We start from the raw sequence: 23,170 nt of genomic DNA, 5'->3' as shown, positions 1-23,170 counted from the left end.
AAGAACAGGAGTACTTGTGGCACCTTAGAGACTAACAAATTTATTTGAGCATAAGCTTCCGTAAGCTACAGCCCACTTCTTCGGCTGTAGCCCACGAAAGCTTATGCTCAAATAAATTTGTTAGTCTCTAAGGTGCCACAAGACCACCTGTTCTTTTTGCGGATACAGACTAACACGGCTGCTACTCTGAAACCTGTCAGAATACTAAAAGAGATTCTGTATACTAAAGTTCAGTTGATAATTTGCCCAGAACAAAAAAGTGTTATATAAACTCAAATCAACACATCAAAATATTTCATATTATTTACATTTATTGATCTAAAACTGTGGAACCCTTCCATAGGCAGCCATTTTCAACACATACTGTACAGATTCTGGCTGCAGACAGCATCAGGTTGCTGCAAGTCAAGAAAGCCCCAAATCTGAAATTTCAGAAGCGTGCAGGTAGAAAGCAAGTTTAATATTCTCCTGTACTCAGTACTCTTAAACCTTATCAGTGGGATTTAAGATACTATGGGGTCCTAAAGCACTTTAAATTTAACCATGCAATAATTAAACTGCAAGGCAAAAAACTGGATAGATGTAATTAGAATAAAAATTATAAAATACATTTTACATTTCAAAAAGAGTAAGAGCAGGATTTTCCAAAACAGGAGCTTAAAGTTAGGCTCCTAAGTCTATTTTTATCTGCCTAAATGAATAGTGGAGTTTTTAAAAAAAAATACTCAATACCCCCCAGCTCCCACAATTTTCTGTTTTTGAAAATGGTGGCTTTTGAAGGATTCATTTATGAAAGTTATCAAAATATTTCCCTAAAAAACAAACACTTCAAAATTTCAGAATACACTTTTAGGTAAATAGCCGTCCTAGTTCAGGAAAGGTGTTGGCTCTCTTGAAAATCTCAGCATACAGGAGCATGGTGCTCTAAACCCTCTGAATTCCATTGAGTTTGGATGCCTAACTAAGTCTCTTAAGCCTGGTCTACACTGGGGGGGTGGAAATCGATCTAATTTACGCAAACTTCAGCTACATGAATAACGTAGCTGAAGTTGACGTGCTTAGATCGACTTACCGTGGTGTCTTCACTACGGTGAGTCGAGTGCTGCCACTCCCCTGTCGACTCTGCCTGCGCCTCTGAAGGCGCTGGAGTACAGGAGTCGATGGGAGAGCACTCAGGGATCAATTTATCACGTCTAGACTAGACCCCATAAATCGATCCCTGCTGGATCGATTGCTGCCCACCTATCCAGCTGGTAGTGAAGACATACCCTTAGGCTTCTTTGAAAATCTCAGCCATAATGATTAAATGATACTGCTTAAGCAATGCACTTTGCTTTCTCCCCTACAGCCATGGAGGTCCACAGCAGTCGAAATGGTGTTCTGCATAGGAGACTGTTGTAGGCAGATTTTAGGGACCTGGGGAGTAGATGCCTGCATGCTGTGAAGCCTTACTTTTTAGGAGCTCCCTGCACTTTGTTGCACATTATGATTGGTGGAAGGGCAGAGGCAGTCCACCAAAAACAGAGTTAGGGCTAGGGGATCTGCCCCTCCATGATCTAGCTACCACTGTTTCCTGCACCAATGGCAGTGGTTGCTACTGCAGTCTCAAGGCTGCAGCAGCAGTAGCAGCAACTGCCAGAATGGTTCCATTGCTTGGGGGTACTACATACTGAATGTAAGTTTCACCTCCAGTCTCTATTAAACCACTAGCGTTAAATCCTGCTGCTTGGAGTTGGCCCAGAGAAAAGGATTGGGTCCTAAAGAAGCGTGACTAATTATGGCAATCAAGTGTGAGTTAAAATATTTTAGCTTAGGACTTGTCATCTTGTATTCATAGCGTTTATTCATACTGGATCACTGAAATAGTTTTTTGGAAGTTATTGGTATGAGTCACAACGGCATTAAAATCCTGAGGTATCAAAATTATGCTAAAAGTGAGTGTTAAGGATTTGCCTACATTCTGAGAGAAGACTCTTATTTGCAAGTCTTACCCTTTTGACACTCAAAATATTATGCCTTCTTTAGGAATAAATGTTGCACCCGTCTTTTTGGTTGGTTATAGCCTGGTAAGCATTACAAATTGGTGTGGTTCTGATGCATAGGGATGCAGAATGTGTTATGATGCAGGAACTCCTCTAGTAGGTTCTATACCCTCACATATTAGAATGTTATGCTCTGCAGAGCCCATCCATAGCAGCACACAGGGAAGATTTTGAGGACATGGCATGGCCAATGGATCCTCAATTATGCAGGTCCACTGATCTCCTCCTCCTCCAACAGGAGGTGGCAGTAGCAGCCACAGAACACTGTAACCTATGGTGTAAAAATACTTTACCCTTGAAACTCATGGCACTCACCCATGCGCAGGGAAGAGGATTTGGCATGTAATAATGTACTGTAATGTATACTATGCTTTTTACAACACTGGCAAAAAACACAAGAGCCAACAAACAAAAACCCCACATAACCAACAAAAATCTAAACAGAGCAAAACCACAAACCAAACCAAACCGAACATTTAAAAGTAATGAATATCAATCAACAACACTGATTAAACATCCTTATGGCCTGAGTCAAGATGATTTCTGTGATTGAAGAAAAAATTTCCGGTTTCTCGAATTTATTTATTAATAAGGCCCAAGCTGCATGTAGTGTTATAGAAACAGGGCTTGACATTTCTCTTTTTGCAACTTTATATAATGGAGCACTATACACCATTACTTTCCTCCTGGAAAATCATTTTACTCTTCTAATAGTCTGTTAAAGGGTAGCTTTGCTTTCTCCAATAAGATCTGAAGTGGAGCATGTTAAAATGGCTATCTAACAGTCTAATCTATTAGGAGAAAGAAAGTTTCTTCTGTTAGAAGCGGTTCATATTTCCAGTATTCATTATTCTACCTCTGATTCAGACATAGGAGAAGTAGAAAAGAAAGGAGCAGGAGGAAGATTTCAAACAGCTTTATTTAAGATTATACTGTAAACTGGAATAGGATCCAAATGAGCAGTTTGAGAAATTAGGACTAAAAGGAATATCTTTTTTGAGTTTCATTACCTTAACACCAAACTATATAAATCCCATTATGATCATCATAACATACTGGTGTAATATCTTCTAATAAAGGCTTGTTTAATGCTTTCTTACCTGGATATGGCACTCTACCCTTTGTTACCAGTTCTGTCAACAAAATTCCAAATGACCACACATCAGATTTGATTGTAAACCGACCATATAATGCTGCCTCAGGAGCTGTCCATTTAATTGGAAATTTGGCTCCTAAAAGAGTGGAGAAAGACAGACACACTTTTTTCTAGATACAGTTTGCTCACACTTTGTACACACACACACACACACACACACAAAGCTGTGTTATCTGGCCCCGTGCCAACTGGAAAGCTCCATAAACCGACATTTCTAATCTTCATAGAAAGTCTGGTTTATAGTCTGGTTGGCGCGGGGCCGGCAGGCTCCCTACCTGGCTCCATGTGGCTCCCTGGAAGCGGCGACATGTCCCTGCTCCTCCTAGGCAGAGGCGTGGCAGGCGACTCTGTGCACTGCTGCCGTCCCCGCAGCTCTTGGCATGTGGGGAGCCACCTGAGGTGAGCCCCCTCCGGATCCGGCACCCTACACCCCCTCCTGCGCCGCAATCCCTGCCCCGAGCCCCCTCCAGCACCCAAACTCCCTCCCAGAGCCCGCTCCCCACCCCCCAGTCCCGCGCTCCAAGCCTCAGCCCCACACCGCCTCCAAACTCCCTCCCTCTTAGTTAACCAGCATTTTTCACTTCTCAGAATTTAAATTTTGCTTTGCTAGTTCAATTAGTTGGATGGCTTAATATCTTTTAGTATAAAGGGATTTTTCAGACTGGAAAACATTAGAGCAATAAACATTGGCCAAGATTTTCAAAAAAGTGACTTGTGATTTTGGTGCCCAGCTTGAGTCACCTAAAAAGGGCCTTATTTTAAGGAAGAGCTGGGCACTCTCCCTCTGAAATTCAGACCTCTACAATGTACCTCAGAGGTTGGGCACCCAAAATCACTAGTCATTTTTGATAACTTAAGCCATTATCACCAAATAATTTTCAGAGTTTAATTACTGCAGCTTTCACTAACAGGTAAAGTAGTGGGGGTTGGGACCAAACATATACGCCTTCAAGGGTATGATTATTACATATATATGCATAAATTTTTGGTATGTAGATAAGTACTCTGATACTCCCCTAAATTTGATATTTGAGCAAATAACAAAGTATATGGATTTATTTATACAGTAAATAAATCTGTCTTACCTTGTCTGGCAGTGTACTCATTGTCTTCTATTAACCTTGCTAAACCAAAATCTGCAATTTTACACACAAGATTGTCTCCTACAAGAATGTTAGCTGCCCGAAGGTCTCTGTGGATGTAGTTCATTCTTTCAATGTACGCCATGCCATCAGCAATCTGAAAAAGAAAGGTTTTATTTAAAAGCTATTTTTGGTGATCAGGCTCATTTCTCCAAAAACACAACGTATAACAAAGCAGTCTTTTTGGTGCCAGTTCTGCTATAAAATACATCACAGCTGGCCATGATAGCTTACTGATTATTAATAAAGTGTATTTTACTCCAGGACATCTAATACAGAGATAATTTATTGTAGCAAATTATAAAACTTCAACAGAAGCTGTAAAGAGTAAAAGCATATAGAACATTCAGCTGTGATCTTTGGTTGGTATATCTGTTTCACATTTTTAACATGTTTTCTATGTGGAAAATACTCATTTGTTGACTTATACAAAGTACCTGAGCAGCCATGTCAACTAACTGTGGAAGTTTTAAGCATTTCCCCTCTCCTTCTTTAAGGAAGTCTAGTAAGCTACCTGTAAAAAGATGATAAATATAATTTAGGAAAACACAGACACAATCATTAAGGTCTAGCTGAAAGCCTCTAAGAGGGAGTTTTTCAAAGGCACAGATGGGATTTAGGTACCCAACTCCCATTGACTTTCAAAGTCCCAGTGCCTTTGAAAATCTCCCCCTAAATATTTCCTTCTCCAAAAGGAAATATTGGGTTTGCATGATCTAATAGTGTTCTTTTAACTACACACATGAAAATTACTAACAGCAAGTTTCATCGAATTCTGCATGCTCCTCTGTTTAAAATAAAAAAATGGTCATAAGAATGTCTCTCCTCCTCCCATATCTCTGTTACTTCCCCACATTCCAGAAACAAGTGCTCACAAGGTCAATATGAAGAAAGCAGACATTAGGAATAAAATGCTGCTGTGTCACCTACTGGTACAATGTCTTGGATGCTCATGGGAATCCTTAAAAGGTTTAGCCTAAACTTTAATTAATCTATACAAAATCTTGACATTAATAGAATGTTATGGTTGCATAAGAAGCACTTACAAGCCAGAAACTGCCCAAGATAACTTTGCACATGCCATCTTAACAGCGCTCCTTATTCACGTGCTTAATAGTCTATCATAATATTGACCTCCTTTGTAAAACACTGAGCTCTACTGATGAAAACTGATTTAGGTATTATTTCTCAAATAATACATTATATAACCTTAGATACATGTGCAGAATCTTGCAATCCTGTGTGCCACTGTATATAGCAAGTAGTCTATGCAAGTAATTTATTGAGAACATAATTCATTACACAATATTTAAATATAAATTATTTCATAAAAAAAATCAAAAGAACATTAAGATTGCAAAATCAAGCACTCTAAAGTTCAGAAACGTGACTTAAATCAGCTACCTTATGCATGTGCATTACAATACAGTCTTTAATTACATGATCCCAGTATTTTTCTACTGGATCATCTATCTCTTCTCATCCCTTTGTCGTTGAACAAGCTAGGCTGTTTCCTCCCTGATAAATGGGAGACAGCAGGGGGAGCATTGAGAACAACGAAAGAGTTTCATTGCCCTCAGATCTGGTAACTGGTGCCAGAGTGGCCACCAGCAGCAAGAAGAAACAACTGCAGGAAAAGGCTTGCTCAGCCCCTGCAGCACTGGGATGGTGCAAGATCAGTCTGGTAGGCACATAGAAACTGTGTCAGGATGGAACATGTTCGGTGCAGACTGAATCTTTGAAGAATAATGCTGCCAGTCACTAGCAAACATGTTACTGGGCATGTGCAAACTGAAATGATCAGAAATGTATAATTTGGCTACATTTGGGTGGATTTTTCACAGGGAAAGCAAGAGATACATTGCTGACAGGAGCTTGACACCTTTGCCAAACTTCAAGTCCCTACTCTAAAGCACGGATACAGAACAGCTTTTCAATGAAATGGTTGTAATTAACATGGGCAAAAATAATATTTTCCTATAACCTCATTCAAGGAAACAGCAAAACCATTTTGCTGAAATGTAAAAAAAAAAATTCAGCCAGAGGCAGACACTCTCAATGGAAAATTTCTGCAGGAATTGTTGAAGTTTGCCAGACTAATGAGGAACTGAAAATAGGGTATTATAATGGAAAGCATCAGGCAACCTTAACTATATAGATGTCTCTATCAGAGCTCTAGATAACAGTATCAAAGTGAAATGTGCTGGCATATATAAAGGGATTAAAATTACAACATTAATTCTTTCAATGACTATATCACTATCATTAGTGCTTCATTAATACATCTGGCCATAAATGCAGTTTTAAATTAAATATTTAGCACCTGCAAACTGAAGCACGATCATTTTTAGTTACACAGTATCCTTTGCTTTCATCAACTTAATTTAAAAGCATATATGTATATGTATAGGAAACATTACATTTGATACCAAAGTGAAAATTTATCCAACCAGTGTACCAACAGTATCGTCTATGGTCTGGAAGCAGCTGGATTAAATGAAACAGACATCAGAAGGCTGGAAGCAGTAGAGATGAGAGATCTTCAAAAGATAGCAGGTGTAAAGTGGAATGATTTAAAGACAAATGAAGATGTTAGGAGAGTAATATGTAAAATCAGGATATGGGATTGGCTACAATCAAAAAGATTATGATGGTGGGGACACTGCAGAAAACAGATGATAGGATGCCAAAAAAAAATAAATAAATAAATATACAACCAAGGTCAGTCAGACCTAGAGGTTGACAAGTAACCAGATGGCAGGACATCATACACAGGGACATGACCAGGCTGGGCTTAACGGAGGAAGAAGCCATAGACAGGAATGAATGGCAATGCTGTACTGTTCCCTGTGCGTGCAAAGGTGCTCCAGGATTAGAAAAAGATAAGAGTGTTTCCTATCTGCCACTGAAATGCAATAGCTCCTTAAGTGAAATATCATGGCTATTTGTAAATGTAAATAATATTTCAAATGAGGACAGTAAAAGTAATAGGGCACGCACATCTTATATTGACTATGTTAAGTACTCTCAACACTAGCAAAATGGACTGCTACTGGACAACTGGAAGCTAATAAATTCTTAGGGTCAGGAAGCATCCTTACATCATTGATGCTCCTTGTCAGCTACATACACCATTTAACAAAAACAGAAACATTTTATATAAATGTATAATGCTTTGTTTGCAGCCTCTTTCGCAGTGAAGAAGAAACATTATTTACTACATAACTAAATACATTCATGTGTGTTTAGAGTATAATTTTTTTTTAAATTTTTGGATGTGAACTAAGTTTCCCTAAAATACATTAAGGAAGTTATTCTGCCACTCAACCTCAATTATATATTAGGGAAATTGTAATGTTACACAGTTTCAGTTTTTGCTCTCTTAAGATATCAAAGCAGCAATTTTGTTTGTTGTACGTTCTTCTTGATTCCAAAATCCATCTCCCCTCTTTAAGACACATATTTTAATAGTCTTTCCTCAACTACATATCACATTTATATAAAGAACATTAAAACATTAGTACTGCTTGAAAGGACTTGCAGTGATTTAATAACTGCTGCCTTTTAAGGAGTACAAATTATGGTCAATCTTAAATCTTGGTCTCTGATATAGTAGCTTGCCCAGCTGTAAGCATACCATAGGGGTTCAAGAAAATGCTCTCTTTAGTATGAAAATCTGTTAAAATTCTAAGAACTGGGGTAATTTAAGAAAGTCACATCTTCCAAAATGGTAAAGACAAAAATGGAAAGAAAAATGTTAAAAATAAACGTCACAGACTTTTCAGAGCAACCTCATCATTGTAACTGCCACAATTTTAAATACATCTGATATATTTATAATCGCTTGCTACAATTTTCTGTTTAAAGGAACTGCGATGGGCCAAACCAGGATCTCTGTGGTTGATGTTCTGCACTAATTCATGAGACACGAGATTTCCATATCCTGTTTCTTGAGGAAGGAGTATTGTGGAGGAGTAAAGACCTTACTCCAACTTCTAGTAATCTGCCTGACCAGGAAAAATGCTGTTGGGCTCTGTGGTACTTCCATGCAGCTCTCTTTTCCTTGAAGAAGGTTGTTTTAATGTTGGAGTCTCTGAGGCTAGCTAGATGAACCGTGAGAGGTAGCGCTGGCAATTCTCTTGGGGTGGGGTGGGAAAAGCAGTGCAAATAATGACAAATAATTACAAAACAAAACCACACCAAAAACAAAAACCGAACCACCTGATTTGATTAAAATGCCACAACCTTATTGTTTCAATGGCTTTGTGCTACTGGGGGTAAACACTAACAAAACAGTTTATGCATTAGTATCAAACTGATTCCCTCCCCCCTGCACTGGCTTTTTACATTTTCAGAAAAATAATGAACAATTTGTCTCAGATTAAAATGGAAATGTTTGCTGGAGATTTACATTTGTAATATTGACAACTGTACAGTAGATTTTTGTAATTCTTTATAGTAATCCTACTTTGTTTTGGCAATGTTCCAATTCAAGTTTTAATCTTTGTTTTGTACCATTCCATCTCCAGTAAGTAAATAAATACATACATACATAAATGGCTTATTCTAAACAGTGAAACCTGATTTCACAAGGCTGTTTTAAGATCTGCCATCAGAGAGACTGCTTCATTTCATTCATTTCCATTTTGCTTTTACTTTTAAAAGTTTGAAATCTTCAGTTCCTCTCCACCCTATTTGGCCTGATCCAAAGTTTTAAAAATATTTTATATGCTATATGCTCTTTGATATAATTTATAAATTTTATAATTTCAGTTTCTGACTTCAACCTGATTTCTATCCTCCTAACATTGCCACAACTCTCTCCAAGATGAGCACAAGAGATCAAGTTCTTCAAAAATTAAAGTATTTGATTTGGGACCTGTTCTTTTTAAAGATTGTTTAATACTGGAAGTAAACATTTAAACCCTATTACACACATCCTGAACCCTCAAACTTCTCTCTTTTTGGGGCGAGGGGTAGACTGGGGAAAAAATACAAGGAAAAAGCACAGCAAAATTTTAGTTTACAGTTTAGTTTGCAGAACTATTGCAAGTAGATCAAACTTTTGACCTACTAGCCTCAACAGTGTTTCTTTTAATTTCAACAAGTTTTATTGATTCAATGGGATGATTACAAAGACTTCTCCCACTAACAGGCATCTCTGCCAGTTAGTTCCTAGCAACTAAAAACCTGGATCATTTGTAAAACCCATCTGGTTGAGTTCAGTAAATAAACAGATTTGAACAAATCATGGTAGCACAAAATTAAGAATAGAAAAAAATCAGATTCAACAAAGATGATTTCAGAACCTATCATATGTTAAAACCCAATTACAAATTCACATGCTGGGGCTAGGTTTACACATATCAGTATTCAACATGAATCAAAATATACCTTTTTTGGTTACTGGGACTTTTATTAACCTTTAAACTTAGTGCCTTCCAGTTAATATCACATACCTTTTGTCATGAATTCAGTGACTATGAAGATTGGCTCCTCAGAAACAACAGCATATAGCGGAACAAGTTTATCATGTCGTAATTTCTTCATGATCTGAGCCTCCTGCAGGAAAGCTTCTGGCATCATTGTACCAGGTTTTAGTGTTTTGATTGCTACTTTTGTGGTTCCATTCCACGTTCCTAGAGAAACAAGTACATTTTACTGCCTCAGCTACGCTTTTAAGAGATTTTCAACTGAAACTACTTTCATTCTTTGTTTCAAATTTTTTTTTTTTAAGGGGATAAAGCAGTAAAAACTATACTGAAAATTAGCTTTGAATTTTACTATATATAAATATATAGAATTACCAAATGCATATAATGAGGGCATAATTTAATTATGGAGATCTAGTAAGTTACAAAACAAAATTATTTGTGTAGTCACATAAACAACTGAGATGGAATTATTAAAGCTCATTTTTCAAATGAGCTTTATTCTGCTTCCCCTCACACTTGATGTTGGGGTCTCCTCCTCCATTTATTACTTCTTGTTGCCACCTTTTCTCCTCCCAGCACACTTGTGATTGCCATTTCCTCCTCACTCTTCCTTTATGGTGGCTGGACTGCTTCATACCCCCTAATCTCAGAGTCCTTGCTACTGGCTAAAGCTCATAATTCATGGTGTGAATTCATATCCAAAAATTACAGGGGATTTTGCATTGAAAGCATGGTCCTTGACACATATCACTGCTATTAGTAATTTTGCCTTCAACTCTTCATCAGATTATCTTTCTAGACTATGCTATTTTAGGTAAAAACAAACAATTCCAACAGGATAGGTGCACATATCATACTCTTACCCATCCATACTTCCCCAAAGCATCCTTGGCCCAGCTTAACTTCTAGCCGCAAAGACTCTCTAGGTATTTCCCAGGCATCTTTTGATAGTCCCTGGGTCTGGGGTTTCACAGTTGGACACACAGTCGTTAGTTTATGACACAGGCCATCAGCATGTTCTGGATAATTGGAAAATGAAATAATTTAAGTTAAATAATATGCAAAAGACTATGATAAAAGGAAATAAAATACAAAGAATGTCTATCAAAAAGTTATATTATATATTTTTTGCCATAGCTAAAAAGAGCATTTTTTTTTTTAAAATAATAATAAATCAGTACACTTACTAAAAGAACCACCAGACACATATGGTATGTCTACATTGCAATGTAAGCCCAGGGTTGGTGGGACTCAAGTCAGCTGACCCATGTTAGACTTTTCTAAACCAGGCTTGAACCTGGGGCTCCAGCATCCATGCTGCAGCACGCAGACCCAAATCAAATCGACCATATCCCAAAGTCCCTAGCACCCTCCCGAAACGTGGCTGCTCTAGCCCTTTGACCACAGTGCACAGTGGGAAAACTTTATTGCCCACCTGGCATGTTACAGGAAGTTTGATCAGCCCAACAACACAGGCTACTGAGAAGACTTTGTGGTCTGTGCACACCCAGCTACCGAAGCCAGCAACATGGAGGCGACACCTTTTGAAGAACTTCTCTGGCTTGCGCTTTTACTCCTGTGTCAGGAAACAGGTAGAGCATCCATGAGGTGCTGGTGGACATTCTGGGGGTGTTTTCTGAACCACCAAAGGGCTTAGGATAGAGCAGGTGGAGGTATACCCATACATCGTGGACTTGCGCTGGCTGATGCTGCTCAGTACATTCGGTATAGCTGCTGATGCCCCCTACGTAGACTGACGCTTCTTGTGCGGGGACATAGGCACAGACCAGTGGGATCACATCATCATGCAGACCTGGTGCATGATGATGTGATGTGGGTCCCGAACTTTTGCATGAAGAAGGCTACATTTCTGGAGTTTGTAGGCAGCTTGTCTCAATCCTCCAGCGTAAAGACAGGTCCATTGCCAACCAGTTCAGTGTCGGAAAGTTGATTGTGGGTAAAGTGGTGGCAGACATTTCTGAGGCAATCAGACGTGTGGTTTACCCCATGTGGGCATAAAAGATAATCCTGAGGTAAATTACTGACTTTGAGAGAATGGGGTTTCCAAAGTGCACCGGAACCATTGATGGGACTTATAGTTTGCCCTCCTCAAGAAACACGAGTACATAAACCACAAAGGGTACTACTCCATTGTTATGCATGCCCTCATGGACCACAGAAGATGATTTATGAATGTCAACAAGAGTTGCATTGGGAAGTTCATGATGCCAGGGTTTTTCGCCCATCGGGCGTCTGTATTTATGGACAGGCTGAGACACACTTCCCATCAAATGACACGGTCATAAATTGAGTTATTGTCCCTACCATTATTCTGGGGAACCCCGCCATGTCCCGTTTTGCCTTGGCTTATGAAACCATACTCTGGTTTCAGAGGTTCTGGCAAAAGACGGTTTAATTACACTGTCAACAGGTGTAGAATAATTGTGAAATGTTCATTTGAATCCTTGTGGTGATGTCTGTCTACCGACCCATTTGGATGTCAGTGTCATCAATGTTGTCCAAATTACTGTGCTGTACTCTTTGTAGTAAGATGAGGCCCTGAAACAAACTCTTGTATCAAAGGCCCAGTCTGAGGCCTGAAGCCTGAACCAAAGTACTTCCAGGCATTGCTAAGCAAAAGCTGGGCTGTGAGCCAGAGGCAGGCCCCACTCACAGAATTTGGTGAGAAGAGGGGTGCTAGAAGCAGGTGCATCCACAAATAAGTGCTAATAAGAGGAACTTGTGCCAAGATGACATCAGAACACTCCACAGACATAACAAGGAACAGGCAGATGCATCTTAAAGACAGGGTCAAAAGGACAGCATGATGGATAGATCTGTTTGAAACAACATAATCAAAGGAGGAGACAGCACCCGAATGAGCCAAGGGGCTGTACTTCAATACGTCAGTAGGGATGAGTAATCTGTCCTGTAACTGTATAAAAGTAGGTCCCGGAGTGCGCGTCTTTGTCTGGCCTAGGGGGCAGTGGAAAGTCCCGCCACTGACTGAGCCGGTCCATTGCCAGGGAGCACAAATTCGTAGTATGTCTTGTAGAGTCTAAGGGAAACTATTACTGTGCTTCGTTTAACAATAAACCTGGCTCGGGTTCCTTCGTACCTTACTGGAGTCTGTGGTCTTCGGGGATTCTCTCGGGGTTTGCTGTGTTAGCTATCTGCGCAGAGCCGGGGCAGCACACAGAGGGAACACACACGCAGCCGACTGTTATCATCATCGAACAAGAGCAGAGCACCACACCGGTAGCTACAGACAACACTCTTCACAGTCTTTGTGAAATCAGAAGTGAGCCATTTTCCCCTAAATGGACCCATGACAGCAAGGGGCCACTGAATTGGCACACTCAGCCAGAAAGGGCACCTACCACAGCTGGAGCTGGATGCACCCAGGCTACAGAAGTTGGGAATGGTTTGTGCTCTCACATTATAGACTTACATGACACAACTGAAGAGGGGAACAGCACCTTTCTGAATGTGCTTGTGGAGGGGTAGGACTGCGGGTCAATTGTGAAGGATTTCAGTGCTTGGGGAGCAGTGGGGGTTTGATTGCCATGAAATGTATTTATGAATGACCTGACCATTTATGAAACGGGGGCCAGGGGCTGATTTACAGTATAGATTTATGTAGATAACCATACTGAGGAAGTGTGTTTGCAAACTAATTCCTAATTGCCCCGATCATGTGTTTATCTTTGTTATTTTAAATACACATTGTATGATGTGATGCAGCGATCGCAATACACTTTCTTGATGAAATAAAAGCTTTATTTATAAACATGTATTAGAAAAGTACAACATTCACCCACTGCCAGGCAGCCAACTGCCATTACCAAGCCAAACATCAGTAACAGAACCTTTAAGAAAAAAAACAAAAAAAAACAAAGTGCATGAACAAGTGCAAACAGTGAAACCATGTACAAGACAGAAGCCCCTTACTGTTGCATGTGCCCCTCCCCCCCCATTGTCCTTTCCTTGTTTGCCATGCACTTGGCAGTGGGGGTGGAGGCATCCATATGGGAGCGGGTACAATATGGAGGACTACATGGGGCAAACTTACCCTGCCTAGCTGTTCATGGGGCCCAATTGCATGGGCCACCCATTCATGGAGTTTTCCAAGCTGTTTCTGGACTGCATCACCGGGTACCACACAGGGGACTCAGGCTGTGGCATTGGTGATGCAGCAGGAGCCACTATTCGTGACTATTAGTGATATCAACAGCTCAAACAATTCTTTTTGCTGAGGTCTGTCCTCCATCCTTAGCTGCCGTTCTTGTTCCAGGAACTGCGAGGCAAGTGCCTGCTCTCTCACTGAAACCCTGCCCTCAAGCTGTGCAGCCAGCCAGAGCCTTTCCTCTTGCCTCTCACCATGCCTTTCCTCTAGCCATAAGTCCCTCTCTGTTTATGGTATTGGACCTGCTTGTTGGCCCTGTCCAGAACTTCAATCACAAATTCATCACGGAAATGCTTCCTCTCGGAATGGTCCGTGAAGGCACACTGACCCAGGCGTCTGCTGCGGTGTGGGTGAGCTGTGGAGGTATCAGAGCCAGTAGTGGTCAAGGGGGCTGGAATAGGACAAATCACAGAGGGCTATTGTCTCAATAGCTCACTGCAGGAGCATAGAAATTGTGGAAATTCAAGGACAGAAAACTTTACTTTTCCAAACTGAACTTTAATATATTGTAAGTAGAATGCTTCAGACCACAGAAGCTCCCTGGACACAGCCTGGTTAATCTCAGCAAAGGAAGTGCAGAGACAATGGTAAGTTAAACATTCAAAGATGTTTTTTGTTTTCTAAAAATTGCAGAACTACTTGGGTGGGAGGGGTGCCATCAGCAGCCATGCTACAAAAGCTTTTTCTATTATTTCAGGACTTCCACATTTTGGAAGATATAACGGTTGCTGTGGTGCCCAATCGGCAAAGGAGATTTTATTTCAAGCTGCTGGTGGGACACCTGCAGTGTATGCAACCTAAGTATTCAAATGTGTAGTGACTGAACAGCTCATCTGTGAATGAAGTGGGCTGGTCAGCTACTCGGGTGGCCATAGAAAATATGCCCTTCCCCAAAATGTGACTGCTTATCTGGAGTTCCCGCTTCAGCAAAAGTTTGCGGCTATCAGCATCTGGGATTGGGTCAGAATTCATAAAGGGGACTCAACAGGTATTAGCTTCCATATGGCTTAGCCTGTATGGATCTCCACAGCTGCATGCAAACACAGAGAACTCCACAGCCATCCTCCTTGTCTCTCCCCCCTTCCCCCATTTCCGGACAAAATTTCAAACCCCAGTTGAATTTGGGGCAAATGATTTTTTTTCACCTATGGACTGCATGGACTACCTTTAACTGAAATGGACTAGATTTGTAAATGGAACACATTCATTTCCTCCTGCCCCAGCCCCACCCACCCATTCAGATCACTGTTTCCAGGCGACTCGTTACACTGTTGAGTGGTTACAGAGCCACATACTTACAGGCCTGGCAACGTAAGGTTACATTTAAGAAACAGAAATGCCCTAGTAAAAATTCACTTTCAAGGTGTTTTTACGGTTTGCATGCCATTTTGAACTCCACATAGTGGAAGGTAGGATGCGGGGAGCCAAGCCACTGGTGGCATACAATCTGCCATTAGCGGATACACACTACTAGCTGGGTCTTAAAATAACTATTGCATTGGTTCATAGGATGGAAATCCCTCCTATCCCTATAGTAATATAACATTATAATGGAGCCAGAAACTTACCAGGCCCAGGGGCAACTTCTGTCCCATCTGTGTTTGCTGCAGGCTCCGCAGTGAGCTGTGCCTCGGGGGTGGGGGTGGGGGGAGTGGGAGGGGGGAAAAAAAAAAAATCAAACAGCTCCTTTGAGTATGGCCCCAGGATGTGCTGCTGCTTCTCCTGCTACAAAACCTCCTCTGGGACCAGTTTCAGTAAGAGAGTCACTTCACTGTCCTCACTTGGCACCTGCTGCTGGCTCCTATCAGTCCCCATGTTGGATTCTGGGGCTAGAAAGGCGCCATTCTGGCTGACCAAATCATAGTGCACTACTGTTGGCTCCATGTTCAGTGCAGTGCCCAGCATCCAGCCAAACTCCATATAAAACAGGCATGATGTTGGCAAGTTGTCCAAGGTGCCGTTCTGGTTCCTGTTTTCATGTACTCAGTCTTGAGCCACTGAATCCACTCTGGTTAATTTGCAATGCTGCCAGCTTCTTTGTTATTTGCTGGTATGTGTAGTCATTCCCGGTACTCTTACTAAAATCCAGTTTTGCTGGCCTCGCTCTAGAGATGTGCCAAAATCTGGCTGTGCCCCCATGACCATGAAGCACTGAACTTTGCAAAAGGCTTGTTCTGATCATCTCCACTGCGAACACAGAAGGCTCTCTGATGGAATGTTTGCAGCAGACAACAGACGGGTTAAACACTGACTCATGAAGCTGCTGCACTACACCAAGGGGGGTTGCTTCCATTTCCCTGGAGTCAACAGGAGATTCTTGGGCTAGAGAGGACAATGGAAGTTGTCCCATGGGATACTTTTGTCAGACTCCCAGGGTCCCGAGGTGGTGTGTGTGCGCGCGCACTCTGTGTCTACACCAAAAAGTAATAGGGCTAATCTTTGGTCCCTGATGGATTCCTAGGTCCGAGCCTGAGAGATGAGTGTGTAGACAAAAGGGGGGTTTGGGCTCAAGTCTGAGTGAGCCCATTGCAATGTAAACATACCCATGTACCATTTACTCAAATTTCTTTTCTTGTAAAAACCATTAAACTAGTATTGGACCATAGGGACTTCAGCCTACCTGTATAGTGTTTAACCAACTTCTGTAGAGAATCAAATTGTGCTCTAGTTGTGATATAGTATCCACCACTGTCAAGTTTTCTGATTTTGTAGTGTTTCACATTATCGCCTCTGACCTCATCCCAGTCACGGATAGAAAGGGAATAAGCACCTAGAAAAAACAGTTAAAATTTTGTTTCTTACAAAGAAGTGTGTATATATGAAACAATTAACTCATTTGCCCTAGAAAGGAAGTAAGCTTAAAGAAAATACCTTTAGTGGTTTCACTCTCTCGTACTAAAAAAATACCACGTTGGTTCCCAGGATTTAAAAGTAATCTCTCTGCATCTTTTCTGCCCATCTTACCAAAATACCATCTAGAAGAAGTTAAAGAAAATATTTGATAAGGTAAGTGAAGATACTGGGGTAATAATCTGCATAAAATAGCACTATAAATTCTGCTTGTATACATTTCACTTTCCCCCTCCCCCTCCCCCCCCCCCAAATCTTAGGGGCCTTTCCTAGGCCCTTACACCTAAATAGGCAGCAAGGTCTTGAGATACAAATGCAATGCTGCTTTATTATCATTACTCATGTAGTGATTTATAACAGAAGGCCAAATATTAAAGTGTTTCTGCTCATAATGCAAACTCCCAAACACTAATATTCATCTAAATATAGTTCACACAAATCTATATTACTACTATCTGTTGGACTACTGATAAGGAACAGCAGGGATTTAAGTATCTGACTTCACTCTTAACAGCAAAATCTCTGGACTGAGCTTCCATTCACTGCAAAGAAATTCTGACTTCTACATTAAGGGGCAATGTGCTAGCATATTTTACAGGTTATATTTTTCTATTCATTTAATAGAATCATAGAAACACAGGGCTGGAAGGGACCTCGAGAAATCATCAAGTCCAGCCCCCTGCACTGAGGCAGGACCAAGTAAACCCACACCATCCCTCACAGGTGTTTGTCCCACCTGTTTTTAAAAACCTTGAGTGATGCAGGTTCCACAACGTCCCTTGAATGCCTATTACAGACCTTATCTACCTTATACAACTCTACCCCAATATAACGCGACCCGATATAACATGAATTCGGATATAAGGCGGTAAAGCAGTGCTCCGGGGGGCGGGGCTGCACACTCCGGTGGATCAAAGCAAGTTCGATATAACGCGGTTTCACCTATAATGCGGTAAGATTTTTTGGCTCCCAAGGACAGTGTTATATCGAGGTAGAGGTGTAGTTTGAAAGTTTTTTCTAATATCTAACTTTAAACTCTCTTGCTTCAGATTAAGTCCATTACTTTTTGTCCTACCTTCAGAGGACAGGGAGAACAACTGGTCAGTTTTTCTAAAGCTTAATCATTTTTGTTGCTCTCCGCTGGATTCTCTCCAGTTTATTCACATTTTTCCTGAAGTGTGGCACCTAGAACTGGACACAGTACTCCAGCTGAGACCTCACCAGTGCTGAGTAGAGCGGGATAATTAACTCCTGTGTCTTACATAGGACAGTGCTGTTAATACACTTCAGAATAATATTAGCTTTTTTCACAATTTCATCACATTGTTGACTCATTCAATTTGTGATCAACTATAACATCTACACCAGGGATTCTCAAACTGGGGGTCGGGACCCCTCAGGGGGTCGCAAGTTTATTACATGGGGGGTCAGGAGCTGTCAGCTTCCATCCCAAACCCTGCTTTGCCTCCAGGGTCTTAAATATATTTTAAAAAGTGTTTTTAATTTATAAGCAGGCTCGCACTCAAAGGCTTGCTACGTGAAATGGGTCACCAGTACAAAAGTTTGAGAACCACTGCTCTACATCCTTATCAGCATTACTACCTCCCTAGACAGTTATTCCCCATTTTGTAGTTGTGCATTTGATTTTGCCTTCTAAGTGAAATACTTTGCACTTGTCTTTATTAAAGCTTATCTTGTTGCTTTCCGACCAGCTATCCAATTTGTCAAGGTAATTTTGAATTCTAACCCTATCCTCCAAAGTGCTTGCAACTCCTCCCAGCTTGGTGTCATCCACAAATTTTAAAAGCATGGTCTCCACTTCTTTATCCAAGACATTAATGAAAATATTAATAGCACTGGACCCAGGACTGACCCCTGCAGGACCCCACTAGATACACCCTCCCAGTTTGACAGTGAACCATCGATAATTGTTCTTTTTGTATGGTCTTTCAACCAGTTCTGTACCCACCTTACAGTAATTTCATCTAGACCACGTCACTATTTGATTAGAAATGTAATGTGGGACCGTGACAAAAGCCTTATTAAAATCAAGACATAGCACATCTACTGCATCCCCCTATCCACTAGGCCAGTAACCCTGTCTAAGAAGGAAATTAAGTTGGTTTGGCATGATTTATTCTTGACAAATCCATGCTGGCTATTCCTTACAACCCTATTATTCTATAGGTGCTCACAAATTTATTAAATAATTTGTCCCATAATTTGTATATATTAATATTCAAAAAGAAGCCTCTCTCTGTAAGCGCTAGGTTCCCTTGACATATTAACAGAACATAAAACCCAGGACCAAACCTAACACCTTCCTCTGAACTTCCTCAGAGACTGGGCTCAACAGCACAGGCTGGATCAGATGAAAAAAATACGTTACCAGCATACTGAAAACACTGCAGCAGCCCATGCTTCCTTACTATCCCTCCTGGCAGCCTTGTTGCATGTAAAACAGGAGGATTATGTAATTTAAAGTATGTGTACACACAAGTGCATGCATGGCTCTGCCTACATGTGTACACACACACTATGCACCTGGAACTATCCATACAATAAGCACTTTTTACCCCTCTCACCTGCATTCTAACAACTCGTTCATCTCTGTACTATTTCTAACATTCCAAACAGCTGCCATTTACCCTGCCTAAACATGAGCCATAAAAAGTAATTCCTTTTTATACCCCCAAAATATATTCTCCTGATTTGCAGGACAGACAAAATTTAGTCATGGGCCAGTATAAGTTTAAGGTCCAAACTGTGAACCACCATGGCTAGGAAGAGCACTTATTCCTACCCCAGTAGAGAAGATACTGTGCTTCAAAAATCATGAAAGGATGTAAATTTTTTTCAAGTTTCTAGTGTTTTAATTTGGGGCTTGTGCATTTAGAACCATGGCATCAAGCGAGGCTAGCTTTATAGCTGGAGGGAAGTGAAACACAGTACCAATAATCTCTCTAAAATGTTTTTAAAACTGTTGCACGTCATACCGGGAAAAAAGTAAATGGTGCGGTATATAATGGCTTTATCGGCACTCCTTTTGAATGATCTGCAAACTAAATTAGACATTCCAAACTCAAGACAGTAAAATTTTTCTAGCACACCACACTATTATTTTTCTGCCATACCGTACTTGTAGTTTGAAAATAAATGTATATATACACAAATTACAGATACACATGTCTCCCCACTCCAATTTATACTTTTAAGCTGATTTGGGTGTAAACTATCTTATTGAATGAAGAGGCTTTCAATTTGAGTAACTACCTCCCATTGAAAATCCTCTTCATCAGAGTATTACAACATTGCACAAAATAATTTTTAAACTTCCATTTTGTTTTACTCCTTGAAAAAAATAAAAGGAGAATTTATATGAACTTTTCATAATAATTTCATATGTATATTGTGGTAGTGTTCAGAAGGCACATAGTAGACATGGCTCCTGCCTCAAAAAGTTTACAATATAATTCTTTCAGGCTCAGAAGTCACTGCCTAAGAGGTAAAATACTAGTACTTTCACAATGTGTGATGCTCTTTCCCCTTTAACTCCACCGGCAAGCTCAATGGACAATCTGTAAATGCTCTTAAAAGTCAAGGGCTAATAACTGAACTCCGGATCATCTCGTTTTGAGAACTAGAGCAATATTTAATAGAAGTGGCAATTCTTTAAAATAGTTAAAGGATTAAAATTCAGCTTGTCCCCCTCTTCTACACTTGAGAACCAGCCTTCTAACTCACCTGTTACAATCCTCCCTTTTCCTACCTATATTCTTTACTCCTAGGGGAATTCTGCATTAAAAAATTAAAAATTTTGCACTTAATATTTTAAAGTTCTGCAAAATTCTGCATATTTTATTTGTTAAAATAACGCAATATAATCACACTGGTTTCAATTATTTCGGTAATTTATTTAAACTACAGTACAATGGATGGAGAATGGGAGTGGGGAGCATTGGAGGAAATCCTCAACCCCCCTCTGTCTAATAGTAATGTAGCTAGTATTGACCCTTTACTTCTAGTTATTAATCAACAAATATATGCAGCCATATGCTCAGTGTTACATCATAGGCAACAGAAGAGCAAGTGAGGGCTGGGGACTCAAACTCAGAATTTATATTGGCTACTGACCTTTCTGGAGATGGTCAGTAGCAAACAGTTCATGGAGTACATTTTGATAGGAAATTTTTTCAGTCCAAAAATTTAGACGAGTTCTAATCACTAAAGCACCATAAGCATTTATAAGGCCACACTGTCCTTTACACTAAGGAGCCTTTATACCACTCTGGCAATGTAAAGGAGCCTCAACATTTTTAAGCCTGTTTTATACTCCTGGGGGAATTCACTAAGAACAATGGAAACAATTCACTAAGCAGGCAGGCTGCTACATTCTACTCTGCCTGAGGGGACAAAGCTTGCCCAACACCTACCTCCTCAGAAACACCCCAAAGCCCTGCCCCTCCACGCCAAGCGTGCTGCAATACCGAGCGAGAGGGACAGAATGCATCTCTTTCTCTCTCACACGACTACCCAGTCCCCCTCCCCCCCGCCCTGGCGGTGATTTACATCTCTACTGGCTGCTCTGGCGCTCAAACTGATCTGCCTACGCTGCAGGGGAAGGGCGCATGACTGCTCTTATGGCTTCCCTTTGCTTTCCCATCAGAAGTCATTTTTCTATGGGGAAGCAAAGAAATCTGCGGGGGCCATGAATTCTGTGCATGTGCAGTGATGCAGAATTCCCCCAAGAGTAACTCTTTGGGTAACATCTCACTTCCAGAAACAATCCCTGAACCTTGGGTAGTACAGCACTAGCATCTCCATTGATGCCACTGCTTGGCCATCACAGGTGCAGCACTGCAGCCATAGTAATTATGATAAACTTCAATAAGGAATTTTAAATATTATGTTTTTTGGCTATATAGAGTAGCATTTTGTAAGCAGCTGAAAGATTAATTTTTAAGAACAAATGGTTGTGTCTCTCTGATGCAGCTGTTATTCAATATTAAAGGGCAAGGTAGTGGCAGCAGAAGCAGTAGTGCTATAATGAAGTCTCAGCTTGAGATTCAGGAAGCAAGTTGGGAATTGGGCTACTTTCCCAGAAGTGCTGTGAGATGTGTGACGAAAAGGACTGGAAAAGTCCTGACCACATAACAGGGCAATGGAAGCTGGGAAACACTCCCACTGCCAGCATTGTGGAGGCAAAGGCAGTAGAGCTCTGTAAGTCTTAATGCAATAACTAGGTACCCTCCACCTAGCAAACAAGCACTACCTGAGACATCTCAGAATCCCTAAAGTAACTCCAGGTGATTCCTTAACTACTACATTAAAGATTATGGGCTGTGTCTGTACTCAGTTGTAAGAAGTTCTGGCAGTAAAAATGGTAATGTTGCCTCAATTCTCAGTGATCTTTGGGGATGCTGAGCAATTTTCTGTCCCCTAACACAGATCTGTTCCTTAGATTTGGAGGAATCAATGGCTTTAAACCCTGAACAGCTTGGGAATGCCATCTGTGCAAAACTTTGATTTCACTCACTGTCAGGGTGATGGATCCTGCTGGGTCTGCCCACCCCAGTTAATAAACAACATTTTATAAACTGCATTCCAAAGTGTACATATCTTGATTGAAAAACAGATGTCTGTTAGATGTAAGCAATAACAAACTGAAGTGTATGGTTCCAACTGAGGTATCTTCACACTCGGGCATATTCCTGACTTTTTTTTTTTTTTTTTTTTTTAAACACACACACACACACACACACACACACACACACTTTCATACCTATTTATGCATTCCACTAAAAAGTTAGTCACATATCTATACTTGTTACTATTTAAGTAGTATTCCCATCCATTAATTAGTGAAAAGTATCATATTCCTACTTTAGTGAATTAAATGTTATTTTGGTACCTATATGGCACTGTAATAAATTAGTTCCTACATATAATTCTTTACTAGTAAATTGTGGGCAAAAATGACTGATGAAAGACTGAATAATGCCTTACTCTTCTGCCTGAATGGAGTCCGCAGGAGCTACATAATTGCTCGGGATGTAACCAGTCTTTCCTGTAGCAATGGATCTTGCTTCCCACCAGTCTCCTTCCCTGAAATGCAATAGCAATTATCTTTAAAATGCATTGCCTCTGTTACAGGATCATGTATTATCATTCACAAATATTCAACTCAGATCAAATTTTAGCCAATGCAAACTTAAATTCAGAGGACATTAACCCAGCTAGAATGCGGTACCTGCAAGTACATTTTTCACTTTGTCATAAGCTGTATGTGTACATCTCAATTTCGTTTAATATTTTAAAACAAAAATATGTACAAGAGAAAGACATTTACTCTACATCTT

The 23,170-nt window shown here is 40.5% G+C and overlaps 1 protein-coding gene across 3 annotated transcripts in view; it reads right to left on the bottom strand.

The window, feature by feature from the left end:
• Nucleotides 1-23,170, bottom strand: part of YES1 (YES proto-oncogene 1, Src family tyrosine kinase) — a 67,247-nt gene that overhangs the window by 781 nt on the left and 43,296 nt on the right. For all 3 annotated transcript variants that reach the window (XM_024210769.3, XM_024210771.3, XM_024210770.3), the window contains exons 4-11: nucleotides 22,818-22,916; nucleotides 16,833-16,936; nucleotides 16,582-16,731; nucleotides 10,639-10,794; nucleotides 9,800-9,979; nucleotides 4,778-4,854; nucleotides 4,284-4,437; nucleotides 3,143-3,274 (exon numbers count right to left, since the gene is read on the bottom strand). In XM_024210769.3, the coding sequence (XP_024066537.1) occupies nucleotides 3,143-3,274; nucleotides 4,284-4,437; nucleotides 4,778-4,854; nucleotides 9,800-9,979; nucleotides 10,639-10,794; nucleotides 16,582-16,731; nucleotides 16,833-16,936; nucleotides 22,818-22,916 (1,052 nt within the window). The remainder of the gene's footprint in view (nucleotides 1-3,142; nucleotides 3,275-4,283; nucleotides 4,438-4,777; nucleotides 4,855-9,799; nucleotides 9,980-10,638; nucleotides 10,795-16,581; nucleotides 16,732-16,832; nucleotides 16,937-22,817; nucleotides 22,917-23,170) is intronic.

Source organism: Terrapene carolina, unplaced genomic scaffold (assembly GCF_002925995.2).
Source record: "Terrapene carolina triunguis isolate 2854851 unplaced genomic scaffold, T_m_triunguis-2.0 Scaffold58, whole genome shotgun sequence".
NCBI lineage: Eukaryota > Metazoa > Chordata > Testudines > Emydidae > Terrapene > Terrapene triunguis.
The sequence above is the reverse complement of the archived record's forward strand: the minus strand, read 5'-3'. Positions and strand labels throughout refer to the sequence as shown.